At 40.9% G+C, this 22,976-nt stretch overlaps 2 protein-coding genes across 8 annotated transcripts in view; both read left to right on the plus strand.

Annotated features, from left to right (window-relative positions):
* Positions 1 to 8,488, plus strand: part of rbm17 (RNA binding motif protein 17) — a 17,589-nt gene extending 9,101 nt beyond the window's left edge. For all 4 annotated transcript variants that reach the window (XM_086268388.1, XM_086268390.1, XM_086268391.1 and 1 more), the window contains 4 exons: positions 3,386 to 3,462; positions 3,671 to 3,769; positions 3,848 to 3,920; positions 8,190 to 8,488. In XM_086268388.1, coding sequence (XP_086124514.1) covers positions 3,386 to 3,462; positions 3,671 to 3,769; positions 3,848 to 3,920; positions 8,190 to 8,293 — 353 coding nt within the window. In that variant the 3' untranslated portion in view covers positions 8,294 to 8,488. The remainder of the gene's footprint in view (positions 1 to 3,385; positions 3,463 to 3,670; positions 3,770 to 3,847; positions 3,921 to 8,189) is intronic.
* Positions 8,489 to 15,176: 6,688 nt separating this feature from the next.
* Positions 15,177 to 22,260, plus strand: pfkfb3 (6-phosphofructo-2-kinase/fructose-2,6-biphosphatase 3). 4 transcript variants are annotated; one of them, XM_086268639.1, is made up of 16 exons: positions 15,177 to 15,424; positions 17,184 to 17,312; positions 17,479 to 17,575; positions 17,675 to 17,741; positions 17,832 to 17,906; positions 17,996 to 18,052; positions 18,164 to 18,288; positions 18,399 to 18,606; positions 18,711 to 18,857; positions 18,954 to 19,058; positions 19,163 to 19,292; positions 19,404 to 19,531; positions 19,667 to 19,855; positions 20,035 to 20,057; positions 20,417 to 20,467; positions 21,022 to 22,260. In XM_086268639.1, exons 1-16 carry the CDS (start codon positions 15,355 to 15,357, stop codon positions 21,026 to 21,028), a joined length of 1,608 nt encoding a protein of 535 aa, XP_086124765.1. In that variant the 5' UTR covers positions 15,177 to 15,354; the 3' UTR covers positions 21,029 to 22,260. The 4 variants fall into 4 exon arrangements, with proteins under 4 accessions (XP_086124765.1, XP_086124766.1, XP_086124768.1 ...); XM_086268640.1 differs by having other exon boundaries at positions 17,187 to 17,312; XM_086268642.1 differs by lacking the exon at positions 20,417 to 20,467.
* The last annotated feature ends 716 nt before the right edge of the window (positions 22,261 to 22,976 follow it).

A 22,976-nucleotide genomic window follows, 5' to 3' on the forward strand; every position in this document is an offset into this window, starting at 1 on the left:
TTTGATCCGGGACATAATCTGCATGAAAACAAATGACAAGGGCGGAGCCTTATACCACGTGATACAGAAGCCAGCAGGCAGGGAAAAAAACAACGGAGAGCATGTGAGAGATGATGAAGCTGTAAAGGCCAAGAAAGTGACAGGAGAAAATCCGTCCCGGTCAACCACCCAAACATCAATAACGGGAACCTTATACCGCGCTTCCCCATACCCGTCGAATTCCCGCAGGCACAAAGAAATTACGGAGGCTATCACTTATCACCTGGCTAAATATATGGTTCCCATCAACACTGAGCAAAACAAGGGATTTAGACAAACCCTAGACAAACGCTACACTGTGCCGTCCCGCAGCTATTTTTCAAATGTTGCACTACCTGCTGTATACACACAGTGTCGAGCAACGGTGGAGACGGAATTACAAGCAGTACAACATTTTGCGGCAAAGACAAAATGTGAGACATTTATGGTTTTTATGTTCAGTCTCAACTGTTACGAAGTTGATGTGCACTTAATAAATGCAATAAATATTTATATTGGAAAAGAAAATCATGAGAGAATCGTGATCTCAATTCTAAGCAAAAAAAATCGTGATTCTCATTATATGCAAAATCGTGCAGCCCTACTGCACACAGCTGTATCCATTTTGTCTGGCTCACTTTTATCAGCAGGAGTTTTGTTTGCACTCTGTCTATGACCCTGTTCACAGCGCACTTAGCTCCACTCAGTGTTTCACATGTAGAGACTGCCCTCTGGTGGCGTCATTATGCAGTGCACTATAATATGACAACCTCGATACAGCATCAACAGTATATAACACCAAATCTCTGTCTGTTTGTTTGCTTACAAACTCGATCTGATAATCAGGAGTTGAGTAACCCAAACTTGGCTCATATCTTAGTCCCCTGAAGCTTCTTGTCTGTATCAGATAATGGGAATATTATTATGTTGCCTGGCAGACACCTACCAGTGGGCAAAAAGTGATTGAGTTTGTGCACCTGTAACACCTTCAGAAGGATCTTATTATTTTAATTTAATGACATTAGTATCTAATTTATCATATCTTGAATATTCATATTTCCATGTACATCTGAAGTCAAGTTTAAATGGCCTGCATTTGTTTACTGTATTTAGGGTCTATATCAAAACTTTAATGTTGGATAAATAACTGTATAATTGTACTTTTATGCTAAGGGCTTTCAAGCCATGTGAATTCCTCCAGCCTACTAAAGCACTTTCTTTCCAGCTTGTTATTTTTGCCAGGTGCTACTGTAGGTAAACCATAAGGCTAATGTAAATAAGCCAATGTCATAAAAAATTAAGTTATAAAATCCTCTTTTACTATATCGTCTTCCATACCAGTTTTTCATTATTCACGTAATCTGCGGTAGACACTGTCTGGATACTAAGTGTTGTAGTAGATTCCACAGCTGGTTGACTTAAAAATCATATATGCATGGCAATACATCATGCTGTTTATAAACATACTATGAGTCCCCTAATTATCTTCTATTTATCAATTTGGCCTCGATCACCTTTTTGTAACTTTTGTAAATGCGATTCGATCAAACAATACTGTAGTCTTGGTATGTACTGCAATCTGCAACACAAATGCTCTGCTGTGCCATAATGCTGTGATGCCGCCCAGGCTGAAGCTGCAACCCGGCCTCAATATGAAAATTAATTTTAACCTCCTAGGACCTGGCGTCCACATATGTGGACATCACTTTTTGGGTTATTTAGACCAAAATACTCAATTTTGCTCTACAAGGGCCTGATATCCACTTACAAGGACATTATACTGCTACTGTTCTATCAAAATTTTAAACGAATATCCTCATATGTGGCTCTTATTTTTCTTAAAGACAAAAATCTGGTAAAAAAAAGATCTGGTAATTCTTTGTTTTTACGTTCATTGGGCCCCAATATGCCCAAATATCAAAGAGAAATTAAAATGCATGCCGTGGAAGGGTTCAAGTCTTAGGAGGTTAAGTCTTTCCTGCTTTGAATTTGGTCTGTGCTTCTTATAGCAGGGTGCAGAGTTTTGCCTGTACAGCATGCTCTTTGCTGCCAATGCGAACAAGCTTCAAGTCTCCCTTATTTTCCCCTCTCAACAGCTTTTCATCAAATGTTTGGCTTCTGTGCAGTTTTCGCTCTTTGACCTGTTCTCCTAACCCCTGGACAATCATTTATGACAAGTCAAATCTGCAATGTATTCCATTATGACTTAACCCAGTAAAGCCTGCGCATTCACATAATTGCCTTAAAATTCCCGCCTATTTGTCTTTTTTTAAAAATTGGAGCATTTATGGAAAATTCTGACAAATTAAAAAAAAACAAACAAAAAAACCCCAATTAACATCAATTCGTATACATGAGGGTTTTTTTTTTTTTTTGCAATTTATTGCTTATAGCATATATATATATATATATATCTCTCACGTTCGTACAATATAATATTGATATTGTACGAACGTGATATTATGTTGTTCAAACAGGAAAAGTATCTTGTTAGAACAATAAACCTTTCACGTTATAACGTGATACACTTGTATTTTTCTTTTGCCTGGGTGGCAGCTCTACGCTTCCGTAGACTCCTCCCTGGCATTAAACATGTCAGTGTTTCTGTTTAACCACTAGAGGGCACAATTGGATATCGCTCCATCCATGTTTACCTTATCTGTATGGCTGTTGAATAACTTGAGCTCTGTTATCAGCGTTGTTTATTGTCCAGTTAAATGACTGTCAAATAAGAACATAGCTACTCTGATAGTCTCTCATATTCTCAAATGTGCTAGCAGCTTAAGCACACCCTTTACCCCTTATTATTATTAATTAGTAATATCAATACTTTTGTCAGATCGTCATTTAGATTTCCGAAATGTGGAAAAATAGTGTGGAAATTGCATTTTTTTTCTTTTTTGTTTGTTTGTTTGTTTGTTTGTTTGTTTGTTTGTTTGTTTGTTTTTTTAGTTGTTTAACTTAATATCTAAACAGAAAAATATAAAGATGAGCAGGAAAACTTCAGCTCTGTTTTGTTTTATACATTTCAGTATTTGAGTGAGACTGGCAACTTGGCCACTTTCCAGAAATCGTAACAGTTTTATTACTTGAATGACCCAGAACGACCCAGAGTGGCTTCTCAGCAGCACAGTAAAAGCCAACTGGATGTCAGACGAAGCAGATATCAGACCAGCTGACGCAAAACAAACTGCTGAATTGTTTCATTTATCATCTGTGTTGAATCAAGCTCCCAAGTTTTGAACAGTCCCGCACAAATCCACTTATCGTCCGACACCTTCTGTTGCTCCATCCAGCATACCTGCTGCCTGTAAATATTCTGATGATAAGGAAAAAATTACGATCACCTCTGTTTTCTTCCAATCAGCTGACTCCTCCAAGAAGTCTGACGCGAACCCGCTCACTGAGATCCTGAAAAACCCGACCAAGGTGGTCCTGCTGAGGGTACGTGTATCCCTGTGTGCTGTTAAATTCCCCCTTTCTAGGTTTGGCTACTATAGCATTAGAAAAATGATCAGTGGGTTATAAGTGGCACATGTTATTATTTCAACACAGAACACTGGGGTGATGGAAAGACTGCAGTTTTAATATGAGATTATGACTAGTCTGATGTCCCGTGCAGCTTGGTTACATGTGTCGTTTCCCTTCGTAGAACATGGTGGGGCGAGGAGAGGTGGACGAGGACTTGGAGGGAGAGACGAAAGAGGAATGCGAGAAATACGGCAAAGTAGTTAAATGTGTCATTTTTGAGGTGAGATGAAGTGATTTATAAAACTCGATTTACGTAAAGTCATCAAAACAGAAGCGTGAAGATTCTTTCCGCTGTCAGATTGCAGAGGTGCCAGATGATGAAGCCGTCAGAATATTTCTGGAGTTTGAGAGGGTGGAGTCGGCCATCAAAGGTCAGTATTCACTTCTTTTAAGCGCCATCCCTGGAATAGGCCTCAACTCATGAGATATCGGGCATTTGCATCAGACCATGTTGCCTTCAAGCGTCACAGGAGTTTGAGGAACTTCCTCGCTGTGCACTTGTTCATAATGAAAGTGGTTGCCTCAGACATTTCCATTCTCATTTAAACAATGGTTTTCAGTCTGCATATGTAGGCGACTGTTTCCTAAATTACTTCATGTAACAGCATCGCACTTTTCCTTTTTCTTTCTCTTTTTTTTGGGGGGAGGAATCATTGCACAACTGCTCTAATAATGTGGGTGAAAATGTGTCCCATTCTAAATGAGTTGGCCCAGATCGGAAACAAGGTGAGACTCCCATTCCCTGCGGTGTTACATCATTTGTGACCCAGCAACCCAGGCGTCTTATATCACAGCTCTCAGAAAGCAGGGCAGGTTCTCAAAGAACGACACTAAAACCTGCCATAAAGAATCAAATTAAAAGTCTCACACTAAGTGATCCGTTTCTGCAGGTGATGACGAAGCATCCGGAAAGTGAAGTCTGAGGGCATGTTCTCGCACTCACAGGCCGGAGGTGATTGTTGTATTTAGTGTCCGTCACGGTAGCTGTAAATAATATGCTGGAACCCAGTTAAACCTGATTTTCTTCTGTCACTGTGTGAAAATGGGTCATGTTTTTCCTCATGTTAGCTATGATTCCCCTACAACAGGGGTGCCCAATCCCGGTCCTCGAGAGCTACCGTCCTGCAGCTTTTAGATGCATCCTTGTTCCCACACAGCTGAATCAAATGAATGGCTTGTTATCAGGCCTTTGCCAAACATGATGGCATGCTGAAGAGGTAATCAAACCATTTGATTCAGCTGTGTTGGAGTAGGGATGCATCTAAAAGCTGCAGGATAGTAGCTCTCGAGGACCGGGATTGGGCAGCCCTGCCCTACAGGGAAGAGAACGGCGAGTGTAGCATCTAGCACCTGGTTCATTTAAGTTAGTGTCTTCTAGTAGAGGTGATTTAGCTTGTTTTTGCTCATGAATTCCATTTGTAGTTGCTTTGGATATGGCTGGAGTTGTTCAAAGTGCAGTTAAGATTTACCAGTCTGCCCATAACATCCACATTTTTATCTCCCCTCCAAGGTTGCATCTTTGTGCACCTCTGGTCATCATGTGCAACTAAGACTTGAATCCACCAATTGAGACATCAAGCGTGTTGCCAATCTGACTGCAATCTGTCTACATTTGATTTAAACAGACCAAACAGCGCGGTTGTGAAACACCCTTTGATGGCTCCCTTTAAGCCCTGTTCTGATCTTGACCGCTCTCTCTGATTTTTATCGCTCATCTTGAATGTGCACAAAACGCAAACGCCAACTTCCCCGTTAAAGCAATCGATGCTGTCTTCAGTGTTGAGACAGGGTGAGCGTGACAGTGACTCAAAAGTAGTAAGAAGCAGTTTTGGGTGACAGGATTCCCAGGTCAGACGGTCGGCTAAAGCCTCTCAAATACTGAAACATACTGTATTCTGCTAGAACACTACTAATCAACATGCAGAGTTGTTGCTGTTAGGTTTTTTTTGTGTTTTGTTTTTTAAGCAGTGGCAACACAACAGTACATCACAGTAGTGTTCACGCTTGAAGGAATGCAATACTACCCAAGAAGATAAGTTTGAAGTTAAATTTTCCCGGCTATTCTTTGAAAGGTTTAATGGCTACATAGAAACCAGCTAAATAATCCTGTCGGTTCTCTTCACTGCTGACGTGAGTATGAGGTGATGGAAAGGTTACAGAGCCTGGCGATTGCACATTGTCCTCAAACAGAAAGTTGTTCATTACCTTCATTAGATTACAGATAGTAAATGACAATAGTTAAAGGAACAGTTTGTCATTTTTCTGAGAAGTTGTAAAGATTTATAATGATGAATTTAGATCTGTTGTTGGACATTTAGCACTTTCTGCTTGGCATTTACCGAAACAGCACAGTGACAGTATTGCACATGAGAGGTGGAAACTCAGATTTTTGCAATTGGCCCTGTTGCATAGGCGTTACTCGGAGTTCCTTTCTCAGGGCACAAAATTTAGTGAGGGGAATATTTAAGTTTTGCTATGCATAAGATGTATATCTAATAACAGTTTTTTTTCACATTGGTTATTGCTTTGTAGAGGAGACATCGCAGTAAGTTAAGGGTGCGCTTATTAATTTCAGATGAGGATGTGGTTAAAAATGGATGGATTACAAAGCCACCTAATTCTAAATTTGTTTAGTGAACTCCGAAATGACCTGGAAACTAAAAGAGTCACGCAGTGCCAGCGGCAGCAAAACTTATTGCAATTCTTCAATTCTCGGTTTCTGGTTCCTGTAAACTGCGGCTTCTGTGGCTATTTCACAGCCTGCACGGAGGGTCAAAGCGAAACAGCTGACGAATGGCAAGAACAGGGAGGATGACTATGTTGAATTTGGACCCTGTCCTTAGTATATTCAGGCCTTGGATATGGATGTTGGTCTGATGCATTTATGTTAATAAATCTTTATTAAGGAAAAAATGTCTCTTAAGTTTTTTTTTTAAGTTTTATTACACTGAAATTAAAGCATTTTGATTTCAGGGTCATAAAAGGTGCACATGGTTTTCACCATGATCTCGTGATCCTCTAACATATGACTGTTTTTTTTTTTTTTTTTGTCATGGGTTACACAAATTCAGCTGCATGCACTTTGGCAATAGGTGTTTTTCTGTCTCTTTCTCAGCGTAGAACCGTTATGGTGGTACTGTCAACATCGAAGCAATTACTAAAGCCTGTTTCCATTCTAACGAGCTCATGACTGCCACTGTAGGCCTACACTGAACGTACACATGTACAACTGATTTATATTGATATGCTTGTCCTGTTAGTAAATTACCCACAGCTCTTGGCAGATTGTGCGAGTCACATTGAAATGAACAGAGTGCGCCTGCGTTTAGAAAACAGCACAACTTTTGTAAATCATCCGCACCCATAACATAAAATAATTGCTCTCTAACCCTTGTGAAGAAAGCACGTTTAAAAAATGGTCTGAATTCATCTTTGAAAAGATGCACAATTGTACACTAACCATCTGTTTCCATACGAATCAAGATGTTCCCCTTAGCTGCTGTAGTCATAACACACGTTGTTTTGTGCATATGCACATGCTTTATGGCTGTCTACCAACTGAAGTGATCTCCGGCGTCCTTCAAGATCCATTATCATGCTTGGGACACACATGCCTCAGTGACTAATGCTGAATCCTGTCCTCTCTCACACAGTCGGATAAGACGCGTCCTTTTTAAAGGATCATTACCTCAGTGGTTCATCTTTAGGAGACGGTCCTGGGAAATGACCCTGACATAAAATTTCCTATTTTCCTAGAATGCAGACCTACGAGAGCCAAAAAAAGTTTTCTTTTTTTTCTCTTCTTGAGTGTTGTTTGCTGGGAACTACCAGCATGAGCCGGCTGTTTTTCATAAACAGTGTAATAATTTATTTTTTACAAAGGAGAGATGAACTGATCTTTGGAGGTCACAGAGAATAAATCTACCATAAAACATATTGAGACAATAGTGACTTTGTTTTAGTTTGTTGTGTTTTGTTCTTCCTGTGCGTAAGTGATACAACATTCTCATGTTAGTAGGGATCTGCTTCAAAGAAACACAAGGTTTCCAGATTTGTGCCAGATGCTCCACAGCATCGGTGTTCTGATGTCTTTGATGGGCCTGTTTTGATCAGTGTTTTTAATTGAAGGCCACATGCTTACCCAGTAAATATCAGAATAGGGTGCAGCCTCAACTGTACAACTTTTTAACAGCCATATTGTTAAAAAAACAAAACAGCATGCAGCTGAGTTGTTGGGTATCTATACTGATGTGGACTGGGTAAAATGTTAGGAGTGAAAAGATGCCACGTTTGTTTCATGGAGATGGAAAAAGATCAACATTTGTATGTGAAAATGAAGGAGGTTGGTCCATTGGGCTGAAATTTCATTGCAGCAACTCAAAATGGTACTCGGTAAGCCCCACATGCATGTATGCATTACTGATATCACAACATGCTCCTAATGAGATCATGGGTGTCCTTGGGGGATTTCCTCCTAGCTCGGAAGCATCAATGAGTTCCTGGATGATGCAAGGTGCAACCTGCCAGTGTCAGGTGGACTGAAACATAATGTCCCAAAATGTGGTGGATTTTGTTCTTTTTGCATATGACTCTACTTTGTTTTCCCAGGTTCTGACATTAATTGTTCCTCTCTTTTGCAGCTGTTGTGGATCTGAACGGACGATATTTCGGTGGGCGAGTTGTCAAGGCCTGCTTCTACAATCTAGACAAGTTTCGGGTTTTGGACCTCGGCGAGCAGGTTTGAATTCACCCTGGGAAACTACAAGAACCACCACACAAGGAGCTCACATCATCTCCCCACATGTACATAAACCTTTTTTATATTTCCTGAACAGCAGTCTGTGTAGTGATACATGTCTGTAGTATATTGGCTTGTTTGTCCTGTGTTTAAAAAAACAAAAAACCTTTTATGTAAAAAGAATAAAGGATATAAACAACATTGAGTTGATGGTTTTGTCATTTTTACATAGAAAATTTTCTGTTTCTGGTTTTAGATCTTCATTAGTTAAGACAACAAAGCTCATTCTTCATGTTGACTGTCGTTGTGTTCTTAAGTGTCAAAATATGAACACTAATATAACGAGAGGTTAAACTCTAGAAACCCACTCCAATCATATGTTGTATCTCCAGGAAGCCTACTTTCCTTGTCTGACGTTTGTCTGACATAACGCAGGTTCCTCGCTAGTGTTAACACATCCCCAGGCAGAGACTGTCTTGATTTAGCCTTGCCAGATTATAGGAAGGGGACTGGGACAGTGAACGCAACCCCAGCCTCATTCAGAACTTATGTAAGTGCGCCAGAAGGGCCCTGGAGGTTCCCGTGAAAAACGTCAGGAAGGATCCCACTGGAGAAGGTTTAAATCAGATCAGGGAAACGGGTTGGACAGAGAAACAGAAACAAGAAGCGAGACCCATTTAAAAGATTTAATCATTCCATTCATTTAGGGTTGCAGTGGTCAAAGGTTGAAGTGATGGGAGTTAATGGGTAAAAGCTGAGGAATAAAATCAAATGTTTGATCGACTGCTCTTGTTGATCATTTTGATTATGAAATAAGCCCAGCTAAGAGAGCATTAAATTAAACAACAAAATGTAAGTTGATTATTCAGTGTTTTACTGAGCGTGTGCAGTGTGTTTGTGTCAGAGTGCAAGCCAGGAGCAGGGCTTGATGTTGAGCGCGTGTCCTGAGCATGCACAGCAGAGTGCTGTTTGGTCTATGAAACTAACGAATGTGTCAACAGTGCAACTTGAGGGGGGGTGGCCACGATGTTTGCTCACAGTAGTTCCCGTAGTGGAGCGCACACTCGCACACCATGTACTGAGCTTGAATATTTATTGCACTGGCCTCAGTTTGATTCCACCATAGGCCACTTGCTGTAAGTTGTCTCTTTCCTGTCAGCCACTCCAGTGTAAATGACGTAAAGCGCCTTGCATGTGAATCATATCCCACGTGTGGTATGCTCCCCAACAACTATCGGGTCGCCTCCTGCAGCATTCTCAGGCTGATCTTCAACAGTGTTGTGCAGCACTTGTCAGGAAGTTACCCCGAGTACATTACTATTTACATGTTGGCTGCTGGTGGCATAATTCGAAAGAACTGTTTATGCTTTCGTAGTTATCCTGATGACAACTTGTGTCCAAGATATTACTCCAGATTCTGATCTTTAAATCAACAAGGTGACAAAAATGAATTTTCCACAGCCACTTGCATATCAAATGCATGCTAATTGAAGACCACTGCTCTGCTCTTACTTCAAAGGGTCATCTTTCTCTTGATCTCTACTCTCCTTGTTTATCTTCTATTGGGCCTTGATGGAAGCCCTCAGTTCATCCACTGTAGGAATCAAACAGTTTGAACTCTTCTCCCTTTAAGCCAGCTTTCGTCTGATTGGCTGCCCCTTGCAAACACAAGAGCACTTGAGTGGGACTTCTGTGCTCACAGGCAGAGCTCAACATCTATGGCCAGGTCCAAAACTACAACTAATTCCCTTGTTAACGACATGCCTTCAAAGATACTGGGAACATCTACTTTGACTTTGGAGGTTAAAATCCGGTATGTGTCTTTCACATTAGAGACAGTTAAGCAAGGTTTCTGAATAGTTTTTAAACTAAACTAAATCATGTCATAATAAATTGTTTGTTCATTGAAGACTGGTTCCAGGTGACTTCCATAGCTTTACAGAATAGCCCGCAGAGAGGTCATTACAATCCTGACCTTACACCGTGTGTTAGGGGGCACAGTTTGATGGCATAATCCAGAAATGTAATACATTTAGCCTGTAGTGATGTAGTGATGATGTCCTAGTGAGGTGGCTGTTACATTTTTTCCACACAAGTTGTATTTCGGAATATTAAAGAAAGGTTAGTACTGTCCAAAGATACTGAGCCAACCCTCGTTTCTTTATATGTTGCAAGGAAAATGCGAAACTGTACATACAAAAAAAAGAGTACAATCGCAGTTCACAATTGTGAAACCTGGCCCCACCTTATCATGTGAATTCATAAGGTGGGGCCAGGTTTCACAATGAGCTCACCCGAAACCCTGGCTGATTGGGACCCGCACCCATTTTCACACCTTGGCTCAGGCGATTAGAGGATCATCAGGGGGTCCTTTTGTCCCTCTGTGGGTGACAGTGATACTCCCACTGGGTTTAAATCTGGGACTCCCCACCATTTGACCTTAGAACTGAAGAAGCTTCTCGGATGAGAGGTGAAACGTCTTCAAGCAACTTAAAGAAGTCCAGACGCTTTTCTTTGCAAGCTGCTTTGACTATGATGACCTGGATGACTGAGAACCTTCACAGACATGTCCCTTAGTTAGGCTCCCGTGACCTCAAATGATGGACTGATCACCTCTCCTCCCCTTCATTCCATGCATACCCACCCACACACACACACACACACACACACACACACACACACACACACACATCAACAAGCTAAGTGTTTATTGTTATATTGTTGCTCATTTCCTTTGTCTCCCTGGTCCTCTCTCACCTTTCTGTCTGTGTGTTCTTCACATTAAAGAGGGAGTTTTTTCCTCCCAACTGAGTGCTTACTTAGGGGCAAATTGAATGCACAAAGCGAAGTACTGCAAATGATCCAGTCATTACTTTTAAATACATGTCTGTAAATTTTATCAGTATGACTCCTCAAAAAGCTCAACACTACATGTTTACTTTCGAGACTGTGATTATTTTCTTAAACATTTAACTGTAATCACTTTGTCCTTCTGTTCATCAGTTCAAGATGAGATTAGTCCTCCGTGTAAAACTTGATAACAAAGCAGAAATCCCTTTGTGTGTAGAAAGATGTCAGTCAAATAAAAGACTTAATCAAGATTTTCCTTCAAAATAATGCTTTAATTACCAGATGCCTATACAGCCTTAGCCCCATTTGGATTAACAGCTATTTTTATGGGAGCTCATTCCAAGACAGACAAGCAGTTTACTCTCCTGAGACAAAATACAGTCTGCATCACTGTCACTGTTCCTGCATATTATATGAAGCAACAGCAGTCTTAAATATATATATTTATGGTTTTGCTCAGTCATCAGCAGTTTTCTTATCTCAACACTTTTTTGCTCATTTCCAACTCTTTATTGCTGACCATTTTTACCATATGCTATTCCCCTGCTAATTCGCCCCTTAATTCATGTTTTAAGCTAGCTTTCGTCCGATTGGCTAGCTCATGCAAACAAAACATTTAATAAACAGCAGGTGGGTGGGGCTTCTATGCTTATCCACTTGTTAGGTGATGACATATCAGCCCAGTTTCCAGGTCCAAGCTTCTATTGCAATAATTGAGGTTGTCATCTTTTTAGGATGTTTGTGTCTTGTTTAATTGGATAGCAACCAGCCTCATTCTTGGTCTCTTCAGCGTTTTATTTGCACACCAGCAAATTAGGAAATCTTTAAAATCTCATGGTGTACACTGCAGCCCATGGGCACTTCAGAAGATTTCAGGATCTTACTTAGGATCAGGACTTTTTCATATCAAGTAATCAAAATCATGCGGCAACATATAACGACTAACCTTGTGATGTGGATGGATTATGTCAGATGCTTTCCTGGCTGAAGTTTAGTTCTGCTTTATGATGATATGATAGAAAGTTATAGCAGAGCTGTGCATTTTACAATTTTTAGAAATTCTTCAATCGGAACATAGTGTGTCATCTTTAGGTGGGAACTAACTTGCTAATTTCCTGCTAACATCTAACTGCTAAACTTTATAAATGCTTTATTCAGAAATCCTTGGAAGTTAAACTTTATTGTAACACCTTAGAGAAAAGGAAATTGTGAAACAATAATCAGAGTAATAATTCTCAATGTAAAAATGTGAAGACTGATTATCTCAGTACCTACAGTATATAATATAAAAAGATTCTGAGAATCTGGAGAAATCTGTGCACAAGGGACGAATGAAGGAATAAATTAATAGAGGATGTTTGTGAACTTTGGGCCCTCACTTACAGAAATCAGTGTCTGTGAACATAGTTTTCTGTTCCATCCATGAATTCAGGTTAATGCTCTATCATGCAAAGAAGAACCCATATGTAAATACGATCCAGATGCCAGCATATTCTCTTGGATGAAGCTAATTTAAAATGGACTGAGGAAAGTGTAAAACTCTTCTCTGGTTTAATTTACATTTGGAAAACATGGATGCCAGAGAGGAGGCATTGTCATTGGTGCTCAGTACACCAATAACAATGGCTTGTTATTGGTGCTCAGTACAAAAACCTGCTTCTCTTGAAGGTATGGCAATGCATCATTGCCTGACCAACTGGCAGCTTGCGCAACTGGAAAGGAACCATCAATGCTGAAAGGTATATGCAGGTTTTAGAGCAACATATGCTCCCATACAGATGGCATATTTTTCAGAAAAGGCTTTGCATATTTGCACACAATGCTAAACTGCACCCTACGGCTGTTACAACAGCATGACTTGGTAGTAGAAGACTGGGTGTTGAACTGGCCCGTCTGAAGTCCACACCTTCCACCTATTGAAACTATTTGGTGCATCATGAAATTGAAAATATAAACCAGTTCAAAGTGCAACAATATTTTTCTTAAAATTGTGGACCTCTACAGTTTAATCGAATAACTTTATTTATGTTCTGTTGTGAATAAAATTTGAAGGTTTATGGGATTTGCAAATCATTGTATTCCATTTTTATTCACATTTTACATCATCCCTATGTTTTCAGAATATGGGTTGTAGATATGGAGCATTTATATTGTTTAGATCACAGGGATTACTTAACTACTTAAGTAATCCCTTACTTAATTACTTATTATTTAGAAATGAGATCAACACTAATCAGACCATAGTTAGAACAGTATACATATTTAATAAGACATAAAATAAGAAAAAGCACTGTCAGCCCCTTTAATTAGGACTAATGTGGCTGTGACCAAAAAAAAAGAAAAAGAAAACAAAAACCCTCCAGTGTTACAGTTGGTGGAAGGAGTGTGATAATATTACTATCTAAAATTCCAGAACTGTGTCAGTGCTTCTACAAACATTTATATGTGTCCTGCTTTCTTTTTCTGGGGAAAATATGTTTTTTTTTCACAGTCATTCCAGCTGAACCCTTTCACTTCAGACTCTGAACATATCTCAACCCTCCAGGTAAAGTTCACAACCTGACCTTGTTTAACTCTTAATCAGCTTGGGGGTTGGAGGGGGGGAAGTGTGCGTGGTATGAATATTTACAATGGATGTAAATTCCACAACTATTGTGCCCACTGTTTGTCCAAGAGGAAAGAGTTTGTCACTCTGATTCATTCTGTAAACAGGACACGATGTAGAGAATCATGGTTGGTTTGGGGAAAAGGTTGAAAGGAGGTCAGAAGGAGTCCCAACTTAGGCAATGAAGAAGTTTCAGATTGTCCCATATTTTTTTGATGTTACTATGTGGCACTTTTTTTTTTTTTTAGAAAGATCTCACACACGTCAATACATTTTTAAAAAGCCATTATAAAGTCAGTAATGGGATATATATATATATATATATGACATATATATATATATATATATATATATGACATATATATATATATATATATGACATATATACAATGACATATAGTCTATATGTCATTGTATATATGTCATTAAACCTCTCCAGGTTCTTCAGCTGTTAACCAAACCTGAGCTTCTTTCAGTATCATTTGTCTGTCATTTCTGCCTTTCCACGTCATTTCCCTTCGAATGTCCTCATTGCGCTATAAGATGAAAGCGTGCTTGGCTAATGCGGGCATTTTTGAAAAAGTTAAATCCACACCAGTGTATGTCTAATGATACCCATTGTGACTCAGTGGGACGGCCCAGAATGAGGAAGGAGAGAGAGGTGATGTGAGGCTCTGCACGTCTCTTCTGGGGTTGGTTTCACACATCTTTAGACTGAACAAAGTAGCTTAGATTTTGTTGGGGGTTGCGAGTGGACGTGGAGAACGTGGGGGGGGGGGGGGGCAAATCATCTTGACCACAAAGACCGCGGACGTGGAGGTTTCATACATGAAATCGTATCAATTTCGAATCGTTCTTTGATAAAATACAAATAAATAAATAAAATAAAACGCATAAATAGCCCCCTTTTATAAAAACTTTATCAGAATTATCCTAAAAAATATAAAAACAATAATATTCGAAAATATTATGAATACACAAAAATACACAGAAAAATTGTTAATTCACACTACACGTTAGACCGAGACAAAATGGAAATTAATGGCAATGCTGCATTTTGAAATGGTAAAAAATATTTTAAAAATAAACCTACAGCAGAAAGCTTCAGGAATATTTGAAAATCAGTCTTAGAGAACCACATGGAGCTTTAATTAATAAATATCAGATATCAGTTATACCCGCCGCTGGCGCCGCTGCTAAAAATAGAATGAAATGAGTAATATACCGTGGATTGCAGTCGGTTTAAGAACTATTGCACACAATGTCGATAATGAAAAAGGGGTTACGTATTAAGTGCTGTTCTAAGGATTGCCACAGAGTGGCGCTGTGGCGCAGCTTGTGTGCGCGTGTAATATGTGTGAACGTATGTGCTTGCGCGCGCGCGTCCCAAGTCACGTTGTCTGCCGGCCGCTCGGGCGGAGTTAAATAGCGGATGTGTGGCACAGGCCGGTAGATTAAACCCGGCTCTGCACCGGTCAGTACGCTGAACACACTGAACGGAAGAACTACGCTCTAGTTTTACATCGCCTCCGGCTCTTCGAAGTCTTTTTATCGACGGGATTTAAGCGTCTTAGTTCTCCTGTGTGCTGTGCAGTTCATAAGGCCCAAAGGAATGCCCAGAGAGCTCACCCAGAACAGGATCCAAAAGATCTGGGTTCCCACAAAGGATGACAGGCGGAGAGGTAAAACACTGCATATATTATATTATTCTTTGCTCGTGGGTACCTCAGTAGTTTCTTAAATGTAACGATAACTGGTATTTTCAATGTATTTTCGCGTATTAACGTACGCTAATCAAGCTAGTTCTTTCTGTTTTTTTTCTGACGACATGTGAGTGTGGTGCTGGGTGGGTATTGCCGTATGAATGCTTATCACGTCACCAGGTCGCTGCATTGCTGTAAAACAACCCCGTAGTGTTACTTTTGTGACTGAATTGCAGTTTTGGTCCAATATTTTTGAGTCTTTGCACCTGCCGCGTACGCCGGTCTTCTAAATCGCCAAGTCGAAAAACCGGCATCATTCATTCATTGATTGGTGGTCTCGCGCAGCACGTGCAACACGTCACGACCTCTCTCCGGCCTGACAAAGCTCCTGTTGCCATGGTTTGTGCGTTCCCCATCCCGCGCAACCTGCGAACGATGCTGGTTCCGTTTTCTGGTTGGTCAATCGGCAAATGCCCGTGAATGGGGCGGTGACTCGAAGCCGTTGCTTTCTTGCTTCTGGATCATTTAAAACTGAATTAAATGCTAAAGGAAATGACCTATTTGATAGAAGTAAAGCGAATTTCGTGTGTGTGTGGGTGTGTGGGGTTTTTTTTCTCCCTTTTTGGTCTTTGATATTTTGTGTGCTGTTACAATCATTTGCACATTTCTTATTAGTAAGTTTAGAAAAAAAATCAACATAACAGTATTTTTACCCCACTTCCAATACACATGAATGCACTGGCTACTTCATTCTGCTTCTGACTGATTATTGATAGGATTTTGCACATGGTTCACCAATCGTCTGTCAGTGCTGGGAGTTTGGCTTAAGCTTTGTTTTAGGTCTGATCCAGAGATAAACCTGCAAATTTATCCAACTGAACCTTTTTGTCATAAGACCTAAAACTATTGGTGATCAGTTGTGAACGATGGAGGTTCAACACAGAGAAGGCTGACTCTGATGTCTGAGCATCTCCTTAAAATTTGATCCGTCTTTCCGTTTAAGCACTTGTGTTGTGGAAACAAGATTAGCAGTGCTGTGGGGATGCGTGGGCCTATTTGAAGATGAATGGCTGATGCTGCACGGACGGAGAGGCAGCAGGCGTGACACGAAGCAAGCCCTGTAAAATCTCCCATGAGCTTCTGGGGGTGGGGGGCTTACTGTATATCTGGTCATGTGAACACAAATTGTCCTGGCTCGTGAAGGCTAACAGAAGTGGGTCAGATGTGCAGTGAGGTTGAAGCTGAACGTGAGCCCGCCAGCGGGAAATGGAGATTATAGGTTGGTGACTTGAAAGAATAATTCAAAACCTGATATTTATGCAACTGGATACAAACCTTAGTTTGCACAGCAGTCAATTACTTAAAGTCAGTGTTTCATTGATGCTAGTCAAAATAATGGACCTGTAATTAAAAGAATTGCATACTGTCGAAGTTTCAAATAATGAGATTGGTATATGTTCAGCTAATCACTGGAGCAAAAAACTGACTTCACATAAGTTACATAAGGGTATATGTCTGTTATGGTCATCTGTGACCACAGAAGCCCCAGCCACTTGCTCATCAAATGTTTACGATGAGCAGCCGATCAGCGTATTGTTGGCTTAAAGAGAGGCTTGCCTTAAAGAGATGGGACCTAGGGGACCAAAAAGACCCCTAGAATAATTGAAGTTAAACACACAAAACATGTTTTATGTTTTGCAAACAAGCGCAATTGTGATATCTCACAATGTCTCTACAGCAGGTGGTGCTCCCCACTTCGCCAACCCACCCACCGTCATTGTCATGGTGGGTCTGCCGGCTAGGGGCAAGACGTACATGTCCAGGAAACTCACCCGCTACCTCAACTGGATCGGCATGCCCACCAAAGGTATGCTTACAGACGGCAACACACATTTGTACACTGTTCCTATTTGTTCAGTAGCTTATCAGTTTCACAGTAACACTGTGGTCCTGGAAGTAAATGGCATCAGCTCATGTTTCCAATTCTAGGACATTGTGTTCACACTTGTTTGTCTTCCTCGTGTGTGTTGCAGTCTTCAATGTAGGAGAGTACCGCAGAGAAGCAGTCAAGAACTACAGCTCTTATGATTTCTTCAAGCCTGACAATGAGTGTGCTGTGAAAATCAGGCAGTAAGTCTCCCCTCATGTTACACAAACACCCCAAATAAAAACATATTTTGTTTATTTAAAAGAAGAAGAAAACAAACCTTTCTTATCATTGCTTTTCAGGCAGTGTGCCTTAGCAGCCTTGAGAGATGTCAGGTCCTATTTGAAGGACGAAGGTGGCCAAGTAGCGGTGAGTTTTCCCATTTTCTCAAATAACTTGTTTCTGTAACAACCTTATCCTGTGGTGAAGCTTTTCTTAAACCTTTCTCTTTTTTTGTAGGTCTTTGACGCTACCAACACAACAAGAGAAAGGCGAGACATGATCCTCAAGTTCGGGGAAGAGAATGATTTTAAGGTACATGCTGCTAACGTTATCGGAGTACCAAAGTACTGAATCAGTGATGTGGAGCACCTTTCTAAACAAAGTCTCACTTTTCTGTTTAGATCTTCTTCATCGAATCTGTGTGCGATGATCCCAGCGTCATTGCGTCGAACATCATGGTGAGTCACAAATATAACCTCAGACATTACTGTGCTGTTTTTACACAATGCTCACAAATCTCTGGCATCAGGCATGTTGTTCGCCGTCTGACAGTTTTCCTTCCTACGCAGGAAGTGAAGGTGTCCTGCCCGGACTACCGGGACTGTAACAAGACTGAAGCCATGCTGGATTTCCAGAAAAGAATCGAATGCTACAAAAAGAGCTACCAGCCTCTGGACCCAGATCAATACGACAGGTAAAAAAAAATAAAATTAAAATTTAATTCGCGGCTTAGATTTTTCTTGCTGGTTATGTCGCCTCATTGCAAACCTTCAGATGAATCATTTGCATCCTGTCTTCTCCCAGGGATCTCTCCTTCATCAAGGTAATCGATGTGGGTCGCCGTTTTCTCGTCAACCGCATCCAGGATCACATTCAGAGCAAGATCGTTTACTACTTGATGAACATCCACGTCCAGCCCCGAACCATCTACTTGTGTCGGCACGGGGAGAGCACGGACAATCTGAAGGGAAGGGTGGGGGGTGACGCTGGCCTCTCTCCTCATGGCAAACAGGTACAAAAGAGAGCATAAGAGCTTCCAGTTGCTCAGCTGATACTTTTTAAACCTTTCATAATGAACACCAGGTGATAATATGACTACTGCTTTGCCTGCTGTAGTTTTCATCCGCCCTGGCTCGATTTGTGGAGGAGCAGCAGCTGAAGGACCTGAAGGTCTGGACGAGCCAGCTGTGTCGCAGCATCCAGACTGCCGAGCACCTCGGAGTCCCGTACGAGCAGTGGAAGGCTCTTAATGAGATTGATGCAGTGAGTGTCACTCAAAGATGTATTTTTAGGTTGTATTACACATTGCTAATTGCACATCATGTCTAAGCTGACTACGTGCGCGGTGTGTTCTTTTAGGGAGTCTGTGAGGAGATGACGTACGATGAAGTGAAGGAGAAATTCCCTGAGGAGTTTGCACTGAGAGATGAAGATAAATATTATTACCGCTACCCTGCTGGAGAGGTACACGAGCAGCCGTTTGGTGCATTGACACTTTACCTCATAAAATATAAAGCAAATAGTTTTTTAAACCCCCCCCCCCCCCCCTTCCCCTTCTACCTCTGCAGTCCTACCAGGACCTTGTGCAGCGGGTCGAGCCAGTCATCATGGAGCTGGAGAGGCAAGAGAACGTGTTGGTTATTTGCCACCAGGCCGTCATGCGCTGCTTGCTGGCCTACTTCTTGGATAAGAGTGCAGGTGGGTACTCCAAATCCCACAAACCCGCCTGGGTTCAAGGTCAAATCCAAATGTGTCCTCGCATGCGTTTTTAATCTTTATTTATATTTTCCTTGCCATTTGTTATTCCAGATGAAATGCCCTACCTGAAGTGTCCCCTCCACACGGTGCTCAAACTCACCCCAGTTGCTTATGGATGCAAAGTGGAGTCAATCTCCCTGAATGTGGAGGCAGTAAACACCCACAGGGAGCGACCAGAGGTAATGGGAGCTCATTTCTGAGAGCTGGAGTCATTGTCACTTCCTGTGTCTGAGCAGCTGCTGTTCATTGTCCTTATTCATGAAACTCCATGCATGTGTTTGACCATCAAGTCTGTTTGTTTTGGTTCCCTGCAGGACGTTAAGAGAGGTCCTGGCACCTTGATCAGGAGGAACAGCGTGACTCCCCTTACCAGCCCAGAGTCCAACATTAAGAAACCTCGCATCGACGACCTGGACGAGGCCCCAATCCAGGAGTTGCCCCCCTCTGTTTCTGCGCTGGCCCTCTGCAGCCCATCACACATACCCCTCACTCTCCCTGGACAGGTGGGATTATCAAAACCTTTAAAATTATACTGGATATCCAGCTGAACAGTATTCAGGAAGTGACGAGTCACAGATGCGTTTCCTTCCTGACAACTTTCTGCATGCGTTCACTCACACTACTTCTCGTCCTTTTTTCTTTTTTTCCCCTCTGCCCTCTCCTCCTTTTCCACACCTCTTAGCACTGGCTGGGCAAAGTTTGCCTGTAAGTATTCAGGATATTCTGTCAGCCTCTTCTACTGTGTGCTGTGTCGTATTCAATGACATTTCTTTTTCCGGACTTCCACAGTACTCGACTGTTTTACAGGAAAAACAATGTATTAATAATAACTCTAATCTAAACTTGAGTAATGGGAAATGATGATTTGTTACAAAATCCTGCCTGTGGAAGCAACGGGAAAAGGGAAGTTCTTAGTTCATGGGGAACTCCCACGTTTTTGTTTAGCATTCCTGTCATTCCAACCTGTTTTCATCACTACTACACTCCTGATCCTCATGCTGACTGTCCTGTTCTTGTCTTTGTGTGTTTTGGTCTATTCTCGGCCTGTCTTGTGCTGCTTAAAGGTGCACCATCCTCCACTATCTAAAGGTGGTTTCGCTCTTAGTCTTTCAAAGGTAAACACACTTTAAAGGTTATGCAGTTTCTTCAGTTCTTCTAGCAGCCACATCAGTGCATTACTTAAATCTGCCAACCACAGCAAAGTAGGATGAGTTGGCTTAAACTGTTCTGTGTTTTTATTTGCTGAGCGGAGCCATGTTCGAAATCATCTGTAAACAAACTTAATTGTATAATTGAATATGCAACAGCAGTACACTTCACTGGTGGCATGAGGATAGGATTTGCTGGTGCAGTGGAAAAGCATGAATGACGGTGCAGGGTGTGTGCATTTGTGCGCATGTTGTCATAATCACCCAAGGATTAAAGCGATGCAGCCACCTATTTGCACAGTGGCAAACTCGACGCAAGTTTTCACAGCACCTAAAAATATCAAAGAGCAGATTAGGGCTGAGAAAACCTGCATGACGTAACGTGTGGTTAAGACATTACACTATCTTAGGCCACTCTTTGCGTAAGACTGCTGCCTTTTGTGTTATGGATCTGTATAGTAGCTATGTAGTGCACAGCTGCCGCAGTACAAAGTGAATCTAAACTTCTGTTTTGTTTGCAGAACCTGATGAGCTCACCTGGTTGCCATGACATCCTGCAGCCCTGCCAGTGAAACATTACCGACATGTGGATCATTGAAGAGTCGGTGCAACATCATCAAAGTAAAATTGTTGTTCTCCAAAATCGACTTCTTCTCTCCTCCTTAAAGCCCAGGACACAAGTTGCTGCACGTCTTACTGTTCAAAACACAGTTATTGTATTTAATTGATGTCTCAATTTTTTTTTCCTTTTTTCTGTGATTGAATCTGTTTTTGAAAAATATTTTATAGAACTTTTGCATCTCTGATGGAAACCAATTTATTGTGGTTTATTGCTTTGGAGAGACCAAAGACTGTTTCGCAGAGAACTTCTTTTTTTTTTTTTTTTTTTTTTTTTTTGTCTTTAGTTTACATTGTCAACTTTGTAGTAGTTGTACACTGTATTTTCACGTACTCATGTTTTTCTTTTTTCTTTTGAAAGTTATGTAATTGATTGGTTTGTATGTTGACACTACACAATGAGCAATGTTTTGCACAGTGGTGAAACATTTTGCTTCTGTTCGTCAGTTTGTTTTTCATGTTACTGCACAGTAATGATGGAGGTGATCTTTGCCGTAGAGTGCCTGTAGTGCTTGTTTTGCAAGCCTAATGCTGCTTCTCGCCATTTTTCTCCAGACTCGTTACATGAGAGGCGCCACATTTCACCCATGAACTCTACATGTCATCTCAATATTTAATTTCTCCATTTAGTTTCAGTGCCACAGTGCACGCTGATCATTAGAGATGTCTCTGATGGGAAATGTTACTTCAAGTTTATTTTCTTTTTGCTCTCATTGTCTGCTACGCACAAAGTTAAGCACCTATATTTTTGTTAAAATGCGTGCTGTTAATAATAGCTCTGTAAATCTTAGTGTACATATGGTGTAAGTGACATTGTATGGGAGATGACTTGGAACCCTTGTGGGGAGACTTGATGAAAATGTGTGTAACTCTTTGTAATACTGTGTTGTGACTGAATGGAAAGTGTGACGCCTGTGCAGAAAACTGCTGTATCAGGCTTGCTTGAGATACTTGAAATGTTTTCTTTTTGTAAAAGTGTTTTGTTATATTCCTTATTTATTTTTAAGTAGTTGTGAATAAGTATTCAGAGGGAAAGACACTCTGTTTTGATAGAACTGTACATTATTATATTTTGTGCAATTTTTTTCTTTTTTTTTTTCTCCCTTTTGTTGAACCATTAAATTCACTTCATGGGGGAAAAACCCTGTTTGTTTTCATTGGCCCATATCCAATAATGCTCCGGCTACTCTGGTTCCTTTTATGGAGCTAATGTGTGCATGACATTGCATGTTCTGGCTGTCTCACCTATTCACATGAGTCACGGAGTTGCACAGAGTTACAAGCTGCTTATCAGCCTAAAATGGACTCAGGAAGTAATGACTAGCACTGATAAGCCTGACACTTTTTCTCTTTTTTGTTTTTCTAAAAGAAGGTTGAGTTAATAGTGCAAATTTTGTTGCATGGTAAATGGCCTGTATTTGTATAGCGCTTTTCTAGTCTCTAAGGACCCCAAAGTGCTTTGCACAACCTGTCATCCACCCATCCACACACACTCATACACTGGTGATGGCAAGCTACATTATAGCCACAAATTACAGAAGGCATGGTACAAAAGCAGAGTGCAGTGCTAGCATGACGTGAGTTATTTCTGCCAGCATAATGGCTTTGCAGCAAGAGTTAGCATGCTGAAAGTTACACTATAGCACAGATGAGGTAAATGTATACTTGACATAACTAGAGTGCCATATAGCACAATACGAGAAAAATATCTGGATTAAACAAAAGCAAAGTAAATCTGAAAATTAAATACACATACAAAGTAATGTATCAATATAGGCAAGGCAAAAACAGGAATTAAGATGACTTGAGTGAAGATCAGAATAAGTATTCACTGACATTAGGTGGTCAATGCAGCACA

The sequence above is a fragment of the Aulonocara sp. 'chitande type north' Nkhata Bay genome, linkage group LG17 (genome assembly GCF_057382095.1).
Source record: "Aulonocara sp. 'chitande type north' Nkhata Bay isolate Kocher_YH1m ecotype deep benthic linkage group LG17, A_spYH_male_GT1.1, whole genome shotgun sequence".
NCBI lineage: Eukaryota > Metazoa > Chordata > Actinopteri > Cichliformes > Cichlidae > Aulonocara > Aulonocara sp. 'chitande type north' Nkhata Bay.

Bases quoted from the DNA above. Each gene is read 5' to 3' on its own strand.
- pfkfb3 (XM_086268639.1), top strand. From the start codon at position 15,355: ATGCCCAGAGAGCTCACCCAGAACAGGATCCAAAAGATCTGGGTTCCC. The intron at 15,425-17,183 runs GTAAAACACTGC...ATGTCTCTACAG, and splicing joins AAAGGATGACAGGCGGAGAG to CAGGTGGTGCTCCCCACTTC. The intron at 19,059-19,162 runs GTACACGAGCAG...CTACCTCTGCAG, and splicing joins ACCGCTACCCTGCTGGAGAG to TCCTACCAGGACCTTGTGCA.